This window comes from Mugil cephalus, chromosome 3 (genome assembly GCF_022458985.1).
Source record: "Mugil cephalus isolate CIBA_MC_2020 chromosome 3, CIBA_Mcephalus_1.1, whole genome shotgun sequence".
Taxonomy (NCBI): domain Eukaryota; kingdom Metazoa; phylum Chordata; class Actinopteri; order Mugiliformes; family Mugilidae; genus Mugil; species Mugil cephalus.
The window spans coordinates 26,831,422-26,847,166 of record NC_061772.1 but is presented as its reverse complement, the minus strand read 5'-3'; the positions used below and the strand labels follow the sequence as shown (position 1 = coordinate 26,847,166).

Below are 15,745 nucleotides of genomic sequence, written 5' to 3'. Positions count from 1 at the left end.
ACCTGGAAAAGCTTTTTTTTTTTTTAAACACACACACACACACATGCAGGTTGTTATGTTCATCACAGTCCTCTTGCAGCAGGACCAGCTGGATGGCAAAAACAGTATCATAGTAGCACCAGAAAAGCAAGTGGAGTCAGAAAAAAAAACACTGAGCAAACCAAAAGAATTGAAAAGAACAGTTTTGCAAGGACAGGATGATGAAATAGCAAAAGGTAGCTGGAGTGAAGTGCACAGGCAGAACGGTTCAGGGGCTAAAGTCATAGAGGACTGAGGTCATCCTCTCAGACTTGTCCAACACCTGGTCGTCGAATGGTTAGACAGAAACCTAGAGAGAGGCCTAAAAGGCACAGTGTCTTGCACCCAGTGAAATTTGGTGGAGGATCGGTGATGATCTGCTTCGGTAAGACTGGAATCGGGCAGCATTTGCGTTTGTGAACGCTTCATGCCACAGAGCTAGGACCACCAGATCAAGACCCTGTAACTGGACAACCCAGTCTCCAGACCTGAACCTAGTTTAAAAACCTCTGGAATGTGGTTAAGAGGAAGATGGATGGTCGCTAGTCATCAAATAACACAGAGCTGCTTGGATTTTAGCACCAGGACTGGTATAAAGTCACCTGAAAGCAATGTTAAAGACCGATGGATCACATGAAAACCAAATACTCTTCCTAAGATAAAACATTAGTATTGTAGCATAAAAAAAAAAATATATGAACTTGTTTTCTTTGCAGCAAGGTTTGAAAACACTGCATAGTTTTTGTTATTTTCACAATTGATTGTGAATATTTAGTTTGAAGTGGGAAGAAATATTGTCAGTAGTTGATAGAATAAAACAAAAATGTTCATTTCCACTCAAACACATACCCATAAACAGAAAAAGCAGAGAAAGTGATTATTTTGCAGCAGTCTCTTTTTTTTTCTTTTTCCAGAGCTGTAGATGATTCTGGTGGGAAAACATCCACGAACCTGCAACCACTCTCATATAATACTTGGCGATAGCTGAGGCCATTCACTTAAAATCCTGCGTAAACAGACGGAGACATTAAAGTCAACAATAGTTTGGATTCTTGGTTTTATTGAAGCCAGGGGTCTGATAAACATTTTCCTTATCTTTGTCGGCGTAAGAAGCTAAAATCCACATGGCAGCTTGAGAGGCTACAGAATTGTGTTAAAGTCATACAATCAAACTTCTGAATTAATTCCAGAACACACACGAGGAGAAAAGGAAAAAAAAAAAAAAAAAAAAAACAACAGCAGCCAGCCATGTGCTTACAATGTCCCGATATATCCGTAATACAAAAGGACTGGAAGCAGAAGCTCAAAGTCTTGAGGGTTGTCGACGGTCAATAGTGGTCGAAGGCAATTCAGTTAAGATGTGAAGAGGCTTTGAACTGACGTCCGAGTACAAAAGTTACAACAGCTTTTCATTATTCAGTCTCGGGAAGAAACAGCAAGTGCAACTTGGAAACCAAGAGGAGACTCTCGGTCGTCCGCTCGGCTAAACGCCAAATTTAACAAGTGTGGCCATTGATCGTCAAACAGAAGTCAGGGCGGTCAGTCATGTTTGAGTGACATTTAAAAATGTCTTTAACACAGAAGCTTTACATGGGCCAAAAAAAAAAAAAAAAACATAGTGGACATAGACAAAACATGCTTTAAGTGAGGTGTAAACACAAGCAAGGGGACGATTCATGAGCAAAAAAAAGACACACTTGAAAATGAGAGGACATTTATTTGGTTTATCTACTTCCAGATGCCCCAAAAACATCCATAGCAAAAAAAAAAAAAAAAAAAAAAAAATCGTGGTGGCAATGATGACGAGAAGACTGATAGAAAATGTACAGTAGAAAGGAGTTAATTCCACAGTTAACCACCTGGGGGCACCGTCCATATCTTCTTCAGCAGCGAATGCAGATAAATAATGCAGTGTTACTATGTACGTCGACTTCTTGGTTCATTACAAAACGCTCTAGGAAGGCAAGGCAACAAAAAAAAAAAAAAAAAAAAAGGAAATAATATGCATTCTGTATCTTTAACTGCAGCAACAGGGAACGAGTATAAGTGTCCGAGGAAAAGTGCTTATTTCAACATGTGGTGGTATTGCTCCCGGCTGTTCTTAAATTGTGCTTCATCTACTTCAGCAACAGACCCTCAGGTGCACGTTCCACCCAGTCACATAAAATAAAATAAAATAAAATAAAAAAAATAAGAGCTTCATTTTGATCAAAGTAAACCCAAGAGTTGTCGCGTAGCATCCGTTTTTTTTTTTTTTTTTTTTTTTTGACAATGCATAAATCAGACTGTACACCCGACACGGTTCTGTTGTTATTCCCTTAACGTTGCTGACAGTGTACTCGCTGTAGATGATAATATTACTCTACTGTAACACATTCACGGCGTTTCTCCCGCGCCTGTTAAAACTCCACGCTCGGTTAAGCAGAGTAAGCCACACTAACATTTTTATAGGGTGTTATTAGAGAGAGGTTTTTCGAGCAGGCCAGATGTTTGGAATGCGAAGGACTCCATGCAGGCTAGAAGGTACAAACAGCCACCGGTTAATCTCCTAGATGACTAGCAACAACAAAAAAATACAGAAAATAGTGACTAATATGCATCTTTGGTTCCATGTTCCAATTCACTCCAGTTGTCACTTTTTGCCATTGTCTGAATAGCAAATAGCTGCTTCTCTTCACGCTTGCCAGTAATTCTGTAAAAGCTACTCACTATCCATAGGATTAAGGGCCTTTGCATACAGGCTTAAGAATGACATTATACACTTAATTCATTTTTGATTATGGCGTCATGAAACCATATATGTTGTTACAGGTTATTTGATATGGTACAGTATAATTGGTTTAATTAAAAAAAAAAAAAAAAAAGAGAGAAGAAGAATAGAAATTACATAAGACAGTTAAGCAACCCCTTAAGGACACACAAAGTAATGAAGAGCATTTTGCTGTGAAGGCAGGGTGCCGAGCGTGACAAACTGTTAGCTGTACATCGAAGGCAAAGGTTGTCATTTTAAATGGGCACTTACACAAAAAAAAAAGAGGACCAGAAAGAAATAATAAGAAATGATGGGATGTGTTTCTAACAGCTAGAAAATTGGGAATGTTTTTTAACCTGATCTCGTCAAGTGTGAATAAAACACATGAAACCGAAGGAGGACAGTGCCATCAAACACCGAAAAGGAAACAATATCTTGTTTTTGTTCAAACCACAGCAAAAACAGTCGCGTGTGTGTGTGTATTTTGGCTGCAAACGAGTGGTTTCGACCACAGTTAAGTGTGGGGGCACCCCGCGTTGTGTGGTTTCTTCTTAATAATATCAGCAGCCTTTACAGTTTGTATGAATGAAGGCGTTCAATCTATTTAAACACTATGAACTAGGCCACAGAAATCTTATTTCTGAAAAAAAAAAACAACAAGAGACCACAGGCTTGTTTGTACATTAACAAAAATGTAAAACGAAATAAATTATTCAGATGACAAGAAATGGACAAAAAAAAAAAAAAAACTTTCAGCTGATGGTGCTACAGTGCATTTCCTCTTGCGCAGACAAGCACCTCTACTATGACACAAACGGCTAACTGTGCGAGGCACTTAGGAGTTATAGTAGGAAAGATGCTGCCCAACCCCCTCCCCAAATATACACACACCTGTAGCTAAAGAAGCGATTCTGCCGAAAACCTCCAAGCCCGTCAAATCCCAGCCAGTCTCATTTAGTCAAAGAAGCTATTCTCAATTTGGACAGAAATGCATTTTATACAAAAAAAATCAAGTTAACCTGAATATTTTTTTTTTTTCTTTCTTTCTTTCGTATTTATATTTACAGAATCCTTCGAGATGTCTAGGGAAATGATATGATTCGCTATCTGGACAAGTTAGTGTCATGATGTCAGTGGCATTATTACATGTTACAGATGGATGTTTTCCTTTCAACCAATAAACGGTGCACAAAATAAAATAAAGAGAAGGAACTTCGTATAAATACATCATATCCAACAATTTTTTTTTTTTTTTTTACTTTTTACATACGACATACGTTTGCAAGTATTTTTAAATGCTCAATTAATATATTTAATGTTTAAATACCGTTCCAATTGCAACCTAAATTCCTTCCATGAGATAAAGTGAAACCAGAGGCTACAGGACCAGTATGTCACCGCTCTTTAAATCCCGACGAGGAGAAGAGCAGCTTTCACCCCAGAAACTAAACTGCTGGGGGGAGGTGGGACCTGCAGCCCAGCACAAGCAGGCTGGCTGCCAGGGAGTGTGCACACATAAACTGACATCCCTCACAAAATAACATTTACAGTGGAAGAGAGGACAGAAACAAAGCCAAGCCTTCAGCACTTATCATCTCACTAACACCTCCGGTATCTCCCCCCCCCCCCCCTTCTCTCTCTTCCCATCTCACCAGTACGTCTGATAGCATCTGAAACTCATTTGGTGAAACCACTTGTGTGTGTGTGTGTGCGCTGACTGATATAGGCGTTGGGAATTTGGTCATTTTTTTTTTTTTCTTTTATGCTGACATGTACATATATTTTTATCCAGAATATTTAAACGCAGTGGACGATGCAGCTGTTTTTTGTTGCCTTCACGCTTCGTTCTCTGTCGGCGGTGGTATGTTGTTAGCGGAAACCATGGAGTCTTGTTTGCGAGTCATCCTGTCCAACTCGGCCTGGACGTCAGTCAAACCCGGCTTCTGCCCTTGGAAAAAAAAACAGGAGACAAAGCCCAAAAGTAATCTCCTGTAGCTTCTGTGCGTTTTCATCAAGTTTTTTTTTTGTTTTTTTTCGACGGGCAGCAAGCGGATGGACGGGAGATCGGACGGCGGCGGCGACGACGCGTTTCCCATGCGGCTGATTGGCGGCGGCTCGTTGTCGCCGGTTAACACACATGCAAAACTAATCATCACACAAAAAAGGGAGAAAGAACTCATGCATTATCCCTTCAGCAGGGTCTCAGAGATGGCAACGCTTCTCAGCGTTGGAACGAAAAGGACATGTCAGCAGCCTCGGGCACAGACGAGTTATGCAATGATTATTTTAGAACGTTTAACTGGGTGCATTCTGCAATGTCACAAGCTTGACTTTGTTATATCTACCTTATATAACAAAGTCTTCTTTAAAAAAAAAAAAAAAAAAAAAAAGCTGGAAACATGATACTGTTGACATGCAGGTAAATTAATTGAGAGAGAGGGGTTGGATGTGTGGTATGTGGCATTAGTTCCATGAGGGATGTGTGGTTTAGTGCATACAGGCCTGTCACAAGTGTTCTCAGTCGACAGATGTTCAGCCAAAGACAACTTTTTTTATTTTTTTCCTCCAGCTTTAACCTTCTTACTCAGGCTGTAGAGATAAAACTCCAGACAGCAAAAAGTGTCCACAGCCACTGACAACATGAGGGCTTTAAAATAACTCATCTTAAGGCGAGACACGGCAGCAAAAACACTGTTTATTTTTGTTATTTTGGTTAATTAACGTGTCTTTTATCAAACTAGTTTAAAAAGAAAAGTCTCTACCCTGGAATATGAAGTGCTGTTGTGAAGCTCTTTTTCTCCTGCAAAAGTCTATCTGATCCGAATATGGTCATTATATATGTTGATATAATTATGTGATATGTTTTGAAGGATTTGAGAAGATTTGGTTTTGGTTCCTAATGGTTTCCAATAAAAAATATACATGATTTTGCAACGAAAAATTTGCAAAGGCTGTTTTCTCCAAATGAGAATCTACATTCTCCAGATATTTACAGAGGAGATTTCTCAAATATCATTCAAAACCTGATTTATATAACGTTTTACTCCTAAAAACATTGCAAAAATAGTTTGGACGGTTGACAGTATTTTGTCATTTATGGAGTAATAAAAAAAGATATCCTCACTTTAGCCATTATTCAGGTTTCTGTTCTGGAATTGTATGCAAATTAGCACATATTTAAGTGGATAATGCATAATTTGCATATTTAAATATAAAATCACAAACAACTTCTAATAATAAAAAAATATTGTGTTTATGTAAGTAATCTACTGGAGAAGTTTCATGGTGATATTAGTTTTCCCCTATTTACCTGTAGTGTCTCGCCTTTAGAGTTGAGTCAAGCTGCTCTGAAATGGATCTAAATGCACTGGATGCTATAATACTTTAGGACTGCTTTAGTAAAACATCTGCTAACCTGTATAAAAGAAGGGCTGTCAAAAACCAGAGTCTGTTTTCACTGAGATCACAGGTGAGGACACTGGAACAAGAGCTTGTACCTGTTTTCTTGGCAGACCCTTGTACTCCAGCTCCAACTGCTCCACTTCCTGGGCTCCCAGGGGCTCCAGTCTTTTTACTCAACAGGCTGTTGAAGAAGTTAGCCAGCACTCCCTCATTGGCCGCCCCCGCTGCAGGAGAAATACTTCTGGATTAATAAAATCTCAATCTTGTATGAATTATGAAAGTAAACTGGATTCACTGGCTTTCAATAGCTCATAAATATTATTATCGTCATACACCGAAGCAGGAACCAAGTGTTGTGTGAATTATTTAGGTGTTACCTCTTGGAGGCAGCACTGCACCTCTTTATGAAACTCTGTTCATGTCACGTCTTGGGACAACGAGACAAACTAGTAAAAAGAAAGCTCCCTACCTTTCATGTTGGGGTCAGGCTTCTTGACCGCAGCCATGGGCGAGCCGCTGGTTACGGTGGGTTGGCCAGCGCGACCCGCAGGCCTGGGGGACCCTGAGGATGTCCGTCCTGGAGACTCCTGAGGCACAGAAACCAAAGCATGAACGGGATCCAAAAACAAAAAAACGCAATAGTTTGTCTATCCAGAATAAAAAAAAAAAAGCATGAGCTTAAGACACTTACTGTTGCTCCTCTTGTTGGCGTGGCTGGTTGCTTGGCTAACAAAGACTGTAAATAAGAAAAAAATAAAAGTTTCAACATGAGTGGTTTGATTTAGATGTGGTTTTCTGATTCCATCAAGTTCTATCCAAATTCAGTCTAATAAAAAATAAAAAAACCTGCACACTGTATGCAAGATACAAGTAAAAGGAATCAGTGCAGATAAAGGAAGAGGGAACTTGAAATAGATGAAACTAAACAAACACCGTCCTCAGTCCTATAACCTGCAAAGATTCAAGTTTCAGTTGAGCTTTTTTTTTTTTTTTAGCCTGCCTTCCTGATAATTTTGTTCACAAAACAGGAAGTAAGGTCAATGTTATTTGCTGCGTGTCAGTTTCAGATGTCGACCAACACATCAGAGCAGAAAGCAAATTGGTTTGGTCACATAAGAACTGGTGGTTTAGGGCAACGGGGCCTAAATATCTCCCCACAACATGCCATCAATCTCACAATCATCCAATACAGAAGGACTGACACATACCTGTTGCTTCATGAGGAATACCTGCTCATCCTCCGCATTTATCTCTTTGTCATGAACCAGCTGATAAAAGCAAATGAGAAATGTAAAAGAGTATAAGACATCGTACACAATAAGCTGTGAATGAATGTGTAGCATCGTAATGTAAGTGTCCGGGTTTAAACTGGTTTATATTAGCCAGTGTTTGCGGGTTTGTTTTTACCTTTCGTACTGGAGGTTTTGTGATAAAATCTTCAAATGGATCTTCTGGTCTCACTGTTGTGAAGTTTTCGTGCAAAATCCCAATTTTCTTCTCATTATCCCATCCAGATGGACTAAGAAAATAAAAAAAAACATGTGTAATTGCAGTGGGTGGAGAGATATTTGTTTTTCGGCGTGCCATAAAATTTCAATTACCACTTACATGAACACTGCATCCTTCTCCACCACTAAGGCAGGTGTGACGAACTGAAACTCATACATCTTATGTACTATATATTTGTAGAGCAGATCCAGGTTCTTCTCCTCCTTCACCGACGTGTAGATCAGGCCGGCTCCGTCTGATTAATTCAGTTAGGGCAGCAACTGTCGTTTGGACGTCACATGGTGGATAAATAATAAAAAAAAAGAACCTTGGAACGATCTGAAGGAGTGGTGCATTTCCGTCCTTTTAACGGCCATTCTTATAAATGCAACCACGGCTGTGATAAAACTACAAACCGCCGTGCGTTAAAAAAAGGATACACTGTAAGCTAAACCGCCTGATGTAGGACTGGATGAAGTCGAAGTGCTCCTCTCTGTAGTCATGCTCCTTCTCTAGTACGCTGACTGCATCACACTGAAGCATAAAAGATTAAAAAGGGATGAATGTTTCAGTAAGAAAGACAATAAAACGTCCAAACATTGATCAATGGTGACGTAAACGACATTTAAACCATTTTGTGACAGTTCCATTGTTCTGCTGGGAAACTGTTGGACCTGACATTCGTTTGTGTGGATGTTACTGAGGCCGACGTCCACACGAATATGACTTTTGGGTGAAGCCACATAAGTCTTGTGTGTTTAGGCCGACTGTCATGACGGATCCGGATTTTTTAAATGACTGGAGCCGCACCTTTTTTGAGAAACACAAATACAGAGCTTCTTTTCATTCGTGTGGACGTCTGATACGAACACGATGTCATCACCCGACACCTCATCCCTCTAACCCCCCGACGTCTCATAACAACAACAACGTTAATGGCGGAGTACAGGATTATGACGGTGCTGCATCAGATATTGACTAGTTCATACCTAATACTGGTATTTTTATGAATTATTAATATGCTGGCACACTGGTGCATTTAATTACACAGTGATCAGAATACTGTGCCACGAGAAATATGAATAAATACGTCAAAAATCTCTAAAAGTCCCCAGATTTCATTTCAGAAAATACCTTGATATACATTTTTGGTGATACCTCATAGCCCTAATACTGACCCTTGTTGGGTGACTAGGTCCAATATAAACTGTTGCTTCGCCACTACAATGAACTATAAAGGATTACAGACTGTAATCCGGACTGTATGTTTGCATATGCCACGCTCCACCTCTTCTTTTATTGGGTATTACTGAGTTCTGTAGCAGAAACAGCGCCACACACAGGCCTGGTAACTGCACTACAGTGTTTACACAACTAGATGTGGGTTTGCAGTGGATCCGTCTTCATGGAGAAATTCACAACAATGCTGCCAACGTGGCAGACCAAACACCACCCACACCCCATAGCAATGTCACTCCAATGATGGCAGCAGCCGTCCCCAGCAGGATGCAGCTCGATACAGTCACACACACTAAAACAGCACAACGTGTTGACCTGGCCTCCAAATTCACACTCATCATGTATCTGTGAGATGATCCACCCCCCCCAACCCTCGACCAATAGGACCAACCTGGGTGCACCAGATACATAACACTAACGCAGACAAGGTGCAACACAAAAGCGTCAATGTTTGGTTTAAAAACCACTTTTGAGTCACAGCTAGCATGTGAAGCTCTGCTGACGATTACACTGCTTTTCAGCACTAGTACACGCCTGGAGGGTTAGCAAGCGAATATAATGGCAGCTCTTTATGAGAGGACACTGCTTCACAAAGCACAACATAAAAGTAAACCCGTACTTAAAGGTTAGCACAAATGTATCAGTGAGGAAACGATGAACTCGGCATAGAATTGGGCAAATGTACTCGTCATGGTGGCGAGTGACAGTGAGAGCGCCTGACAGGCCTTTAAAAAAAAAAAAGGGTTTTCTATTTCTGTTCACTAGAATGGATGAGTCTGCAAAATTCAGTTTAGAAAAATCAATGGCTCAAAATCAGCAGCCTGATAGAGGATCTGGAAAATTGTCCAGTAAATGACGTATCCTGAAATGACCATGTTTCTGCCTCCTCTTTCTGGAAGTGATAGACGTAATAGCACTTTGAGGAGTTCCAGGATCAAAAAGCTAAATAATTGGGTCATTTGGGTTAATGTCACCAAGTGTAAATAAGAACAGGACCCCTAGGATTTGTGAAGAACAAACGACAGATGTCATCGTGGATTTGCCCGACTCTGCTTAGCTCTGGGCTAATATATAAATGGGTAAAGAGATGGAGCATGAGAGGATCTGAAGCAGGCCATGCCCTCAATTATGTACAACATACATATAATTTATATGCATGTTTTTATATTATATAAGCTGTAAAGGTGTTCATATAGATTTTGGAGCAAGTCTCAAGAGGCAATTCAAGTTTTCAGCCTTGAAGGAAAAATACAGTCTGTAATTTCCAAAAAACAGAAATAGCTGCAGTATTTCCCATCAATTTCCTTAGTAATCCACCCCAATATTTACCTTTGTGCAAACTATTAGCACTGGAATGCCCAGGTTGTGTGTGAGTGTGTTGTCCCCAAGCGGCAGCACGATGGCCTCGTCCTCCCCTGCTGGCGGAGCCCGTCGCTGTGGGGACGATGGGGTGGCGTCCTCGGGTTCTGAGTACTCCTGGAAAGCTTTCACCACTAGGAGGAAGACAGAGAAATAACAGACAAGTGAACATCCAACTCCAGATCAGCTCAGAATAAATAAACAAATAAATAATCACAGTTCAAATGAGAATTTAATTTCCATTGTCTTAATTTGTCACAGCTTTCCTTCACCTCTTCCTATTAGTTTAGTTGTAAAGAACATATGCTTTCTTATGTAGTTTTCTTTGCCATGTCATTAGTATAACTAAAAGTATTTTTATTCCTTAAGTAAAGCTGCCCTTCTTTCTGATTTCTAACATGCAGTTAATATAAAGTGAGCAGAGAATAAAACTCTCCAAGGGTATAACAGATATATATATATACACATACACGTCAACTAATAGACCATTTAAAGTTCCTGTGGTCTGTCCCTGCTCCAACGTTTAATTTTTCAGTTGGTGTATTTGGGAAGCGTTCGAATAAACTTAATTGCCATCATAAATAAATGCCACTTAACTGGTATATTAAAGTAAGACTGCATCCAGCCTAAATATGAAAGCACCAAGTTGCCATGTGTCATAGTGTAGTATCGCTGTTACATAACAGGCCTCGGGTAAAAGTTAGAAAAGATAAATTAATGGCATCCTTCAATGTTTTCCTGTTGTGCTGTTCCAGATGTCCAGACATTTACAAAGCTGCAGTGTGAGTGTGCGGTCGTGGTGGTGGTGGTGGTGTGAAGGGGGGGGGGGGGGGGGGGGTTATATGCAGGAAGCTTTGGCCTACTTCCTCAAGAGCCTTGAGAATGCAGTCAGGGACAGCCCACAAAACCAGACTCGCTGTTTAGAGTCAACCCTTCTACTTAAAGACGTGGAATTCTGTACATGTTACCATGTAACCAGAACCGGTGTTAAAAGCAATTGAAGAGAAAAACATTCTTGGGACACAGGATTACAAATGTCCAGCGCATATGCACAGACGGGCTGAAGTATGTACATTCTGTTCTAGGACAGTAATTACATGCCATTTAAAACCATGCACAAGCAAGACTCGTGAAAAACATAGATAGATATTTGCTGGTATATAAATATAATACACACCGAACACAATTGGAAAATATTTGAATGAGTGGCAGTCACACCTTCCATTAAATAGTTCAAACTTAAACATGACACAAAAGTAGGAAACGTGTTCAATAAAAAACACAGATCAGTTAGAGACTCATAAAAGCTTCATAGAAAATGTTTCCTTAGAAAAACATATCAGAAAAAAACAAACTCTTCAACAAATCTTAGCAGAAACAGAAAGTATTGGAGGCTGTAATACTTCTGTTTTTGTCATGATTCTGACATGATTTTAGGAAGAGAGACCGTGGGTGTACTGTCACTTTAAAATGAAAAATGAAAGAGACAAAGACAGACAGACTTTGCCCCACTGAGACCTACTTATCTCTTTCACAAACAAAGGTGAGGTTAAAATGGAGCAGTGCTCATAATTAATGACTTCACTAACGTCTAGAAACCGAATGGGCACAACTTTAAGTACTGAAACTTTATTTAAAAACAAAACAAAACACAAAAATGAAAACAGGACAGTCCTGATGTGAGTAGAGATCCTGATCTCTTAAAAACGTCTCCTCCACACAGGTCAACATGTTTTCCCATTCTCAAACCCTACACCTAAAAATAAAACCTGTCTCGCCTCTAAGAGCCGAAGTCACAAAGTAAAAATATTTCCCATTTCAACAGGCGGTCAAGAGGCAGGCGGGAGGCTGATCCTGTAATTTGACTTGAGACAACTCAAGAAGCCAACCTACTTCAGTTACAGCACAGCAGGAGTCAGAATGTCCGGCCCACTGAACTGAATACAGAGCGAATGAGTTTACGTCCTTTCCGTTCCCTGACGCTGCCGCTGGATGGGAGGGGGAACCATGATGCAAGACGCCTGCAAGACTTTCTGGACAAAAGCCACACACACACACACACACACACACACACACACACACACACACACACACACACACACACACACACACTCAGACACTTCCAGTCTGTCTCCCTCTCCCTCTCACTCAAACCCTCATGTCCACAAATACGTAATCTTCTGACAAGGTCTTGCCAGTCTGCTACTGACAACAGAGGTGACAGGCTGAGAGATGTTTCATCTAGATGACATGCCACAGCTAAACTGGAAGGCTGACGATGGAAAAGGGTGGAGTAAAATGACAAACCATTTTTTAAAAACAACTTCTACGCTATTATAGGAGTGAAAATTACCAATGGAAGAGAAGGAGTAAGATAATATCTAAAAAATAAAGCTTAAGTTGTATAAAATCCAAGTAATATTTTCTTTCTAGTGCACTGTATTCACAGTGACTGTGCTTAAACTAAAGTAACAAAATTAGCATAAAATAAGGACCAATTTAAAGTAATTTCTTCCACTTAAGTTGCTTTAGTCATCACTTAATAAACTGCTTCCCTTTTGTTTTTCACACATATTGCCACCACACTTAACTGCTTGTTAAGACTTGTCACTGTGTCTGCAATTTGTACGTTCAAAGCATTTCCAAACCTGTGCCGTCAATTTCACAGGCAATCATAAAACCCTTTTAATCGTTAAGCGTCCTTTCATTTCACATTTAACCGCAATAGCAGCAAGAAATGTGTTCTAAACACACAAGAATCTTCTCAGAAAAAAAAAATAAAAAGAATCCTGCAGCCTGCTGACCTGACTCGTCTGAAAAGCAAAAAATCTTCCCAAACACAAAAGAACTGTTCATGAAGAGAAGAGATGACCAATTCTAAAATTAACAAGGGAACATCGTCTGCGTGCATCACACACACATTGATCAGCAGAACTTGCCTCCAGCCAGAGCACACAGCTGAGTATCATGGGCCTCTCCGGTGATGACCTAGAATCATCCGTGACTGACAATGTGTAATGCTATACACTGCTTGCCACCCATGTTCTGCAGCAACAAAGTTCTCCTTTTCCCCAGCAGCCAGCCAGCAAGGAGTCGAGCTCTTATTATGTAAGACTGCGTCCACTCTGGGATGCTTCAGGCACCTTCGCTTAGCAATGTTTCCTTTTAATCCACTTCTCAGAGAGTCAGTTAAACTAAATGTATGCATCTTATTTTTGCCTTTAAATCTCAGATTAAATTTTAAGATCTGCAAACAAATCACTACCTCATATCAAACCAAACTCGGAGTTGACTTTTAAGAGTCGAGTCTAAACAAACGACTCATGTTCACCATGGGTGCACAGATACTTAAAGGTATCAATACGTTCCACAACATCAGTCAAGTGTGGGCGCGTTAAGGTCCACTACTTACTCTTCTGCTCCATTTCTCTCATGTCCTCTGGAGGAATCTTGAGCTTGTCCACATGGTCGCGCAGCACGCTGGCCCACTTCTGCAGGGACTCCATGATGGTCCAGGGCCGTGACATATCCACAACAAACACAGCTAGACAGTCAGGTAGCGACTGAGCCGTAACAGCAAACTTAAGAAGGCCTTTGTGGTACAGGTCCCCGTCCAAGATCCAAACATTACAGCGCGTAAGGTCTGCAAAGAACGATAAAAGAAACCCAGAGTTAAAAACAAGAATTACAGTTTTAATCTACTGTAGGGTGGAAATGACACAGATGTTCAACTCACCATCCCGGTCTTCGTCATGGACGTTCAAGTACAGATACTCCAGTCCCCTCCCTTTCTTGCTATGATCCGCTCCCTGAAGTTTGGCCATAAGCGATGTTTTTCCTGATCCATCCTCTCCTGCAACATATTTTATTCACAACACCTGTTACCACTTCTCCTTATTAGTGGGAAGTTACAATATTGCTAAACACATGCCAATATTTATATTTGGATATGCATCAATAAACAATCACTTGGCTCTAATATTTCCTCCTTAATGTCTCACACAAATCGTCCTGATGAAAAGCTTGTACTTGTCACACTTGTGGATGGCTCACCCAAATAAACCACACCCAAGAACACTTCCCTGTTTTTTTTTTGTTTTTTTTTTGTTTTAAGTCTTTCGTTTAAAGGTGTGGGAGGCTGTGCAACTGAATGCACACACTGTTTGAAAAGAAATCTGAAAAAGGCCTGAATTATTAGCCTTTGTGAGATCAGTGAGGTTTGCTTGCTCTCCGCTGCCCTCGGGGTAAAAATACTCTGCAGAAAAGACATGTGGCTCAAAGTAATACTCACCAAATACAAGAATGTTTTTTCCTGACGGCAACTTTGAGCTCGACCTAGTTGATACTTCACTCAGTATTGAGGTCCTGCAAAGAAATAAATAGCATTTTTTTTTTTAGAAAACAAAAGAAAGAAGGAAGATGATGTGTAGTGAGTTTTATTATTAGATTGATTATCCGGTTGCAGCACTTGACAGCTCTCCCCCATCTCAGAAACAAACTAAGTTGCTATGAAAACAGTAACTTGTGAAGCTACCGTTACAAACTATTACTCCAGTTATTTCTGATTATTCTTCACACTCAGCTGACCCGGTTTGGGTCCACGACAACATAAAGCAAAACAGGAAATGACAATTCATCTCCACTGACCGGTGGGTTAGAAATAAGTAGCCATGCAAATGAACTCATGAAACCTGACAAGTTGGAACCGCAGAACAGTACGATCCCCAAATAATGCATGAGACATAAAGGCAATATTAATTTTCGGCATACTTCGATTAGTCGGTTAAAAGTATTTGCTAGCTTGTTAACCCTCCCTGTTAGCTTAATGCACCCTTCCCAAATAAGCTAAATGCTACTTATCTCCTGATTTGGCGTAAACTGCTAAAGCCCAGACACAACGAATGACTATCCGGAGGTTGACTAGTTAAAACAACGCTTATTTGATGAGTAATAAAATATGCGCTAACACTAGTAGCGTTGGCACAGCTTCAGTTAACGCTAATGTGCTAATGTGCTAATGCTAGCCGGGCCGGTGTCTGATAGGGGAGCAACCGGCAGTGACAAAGCAGAAAGCGGCTCTGCTCCTCCGACAAGGTGCCTATGTGAGCACGAAGTCGCCCAGAAGAACAAGCAGAACTTGCCAAAGGTTTTGTCCTTCTTCCTCTTCGTTGTTATTGTCGCCTGTCCCGGCTGCGCCCGGGAGCTGTTTCTCCAGAACGGGAGCCATCTTCTCTCTCTACCACCACAAAGGCGAGGCCCTGCAGCTCGGCCACCACTAGCACCGCCCCTCCATTAGTGGTGAGCGGGTCGATCCAAACACCGATAATGTCGATACCAGTGGTGGCATCGATATTGGTCGATAATCTCAGATTTTAAACGATGAAGCCCAAACGGTAAAACTTTACGGTAAACATATTTACAACCTGGTACAAAAACGATGTTGGTCTCAGTAGCTTATTTCACTATTCATGACAACTGTGGGTGATT

The 15,745-nt window shown here is 40.6% G+C and overlaps 1 protein-coding gene across 2 annotated transcripts; it reads right to left on the bottom strand.

Annotated features, from left to right (window-relative positions):
• Positions 1-1,058: 1,058 nt before the first annotated feature.
• On the bottom strand, positions 1,059-15,531 carry dync1li2 (dynein, cytoplasmic 1, light intermediate chain 2). Of its 2 annotated transcripts, none has more exons than XM_047580858.1 (13): positions 15,400-15,531; positions 14,550-14,623; positions 13,995-14,111; positions 13,671-13,901; positions 10,229-10,392; positions 8,101-8,194; positions 7,781-7,916; positions 7,580-7,691; positions 7,381-7,440; positions 6,864-6,908; positions 6,642-6,759; positions 6,268-6,396; positions 1,059-4,718 (listed from the first exon to the last, which is right to left on the bottom strand). In XM_047580858.1, exons 1-13 carry the CDS (start codon positions 15,483-15,485, stop codon positions 4,606-4,608), a joined length of 1,479 nt encoding a protein of 492 aa, XP_047436814.1. In that variant the 5' UTR covers positions 15,486-15,531; the 3' UTR covers positions 1,059-4,605. The 2 variants fall into 2 exon arrangements, with proteins under 2 accessions (XP_047436814.1, XP_047436815.1); XM_047580859.1 differs by having other exon boundaries at positions 1,059-4,713.
• Between the last annotated feature and the right edge of the window lie 214 nt (positions 15,532-15,745).

Excerpts from the sequence above, each read along its gene's own strand:
- dync1li2 (XM_047580858.1), bottom strand. The coding sequence starts at position 15,485 with ATGGCTCCCGTTCTGGAGAAACAGCTCCCGGGCGCAGCCGGGACAGGC. Across the intron at positions 13,902-13,994 it reads CCATGACGAAGACCGGGATG|ACCTTACGCGCTGTAATGTT; the intron begins GTGAGTTGAACA and ends CGTTCTTTGCAG. Across the intron at positions 4,719-6,267 it reads AGGGTCTGCCAAGAAAACAG|GGCAGAAGCCGGGTTTGACT; the intron begins GTACAAGCTCTT and ends TTTTTTTCCAAG.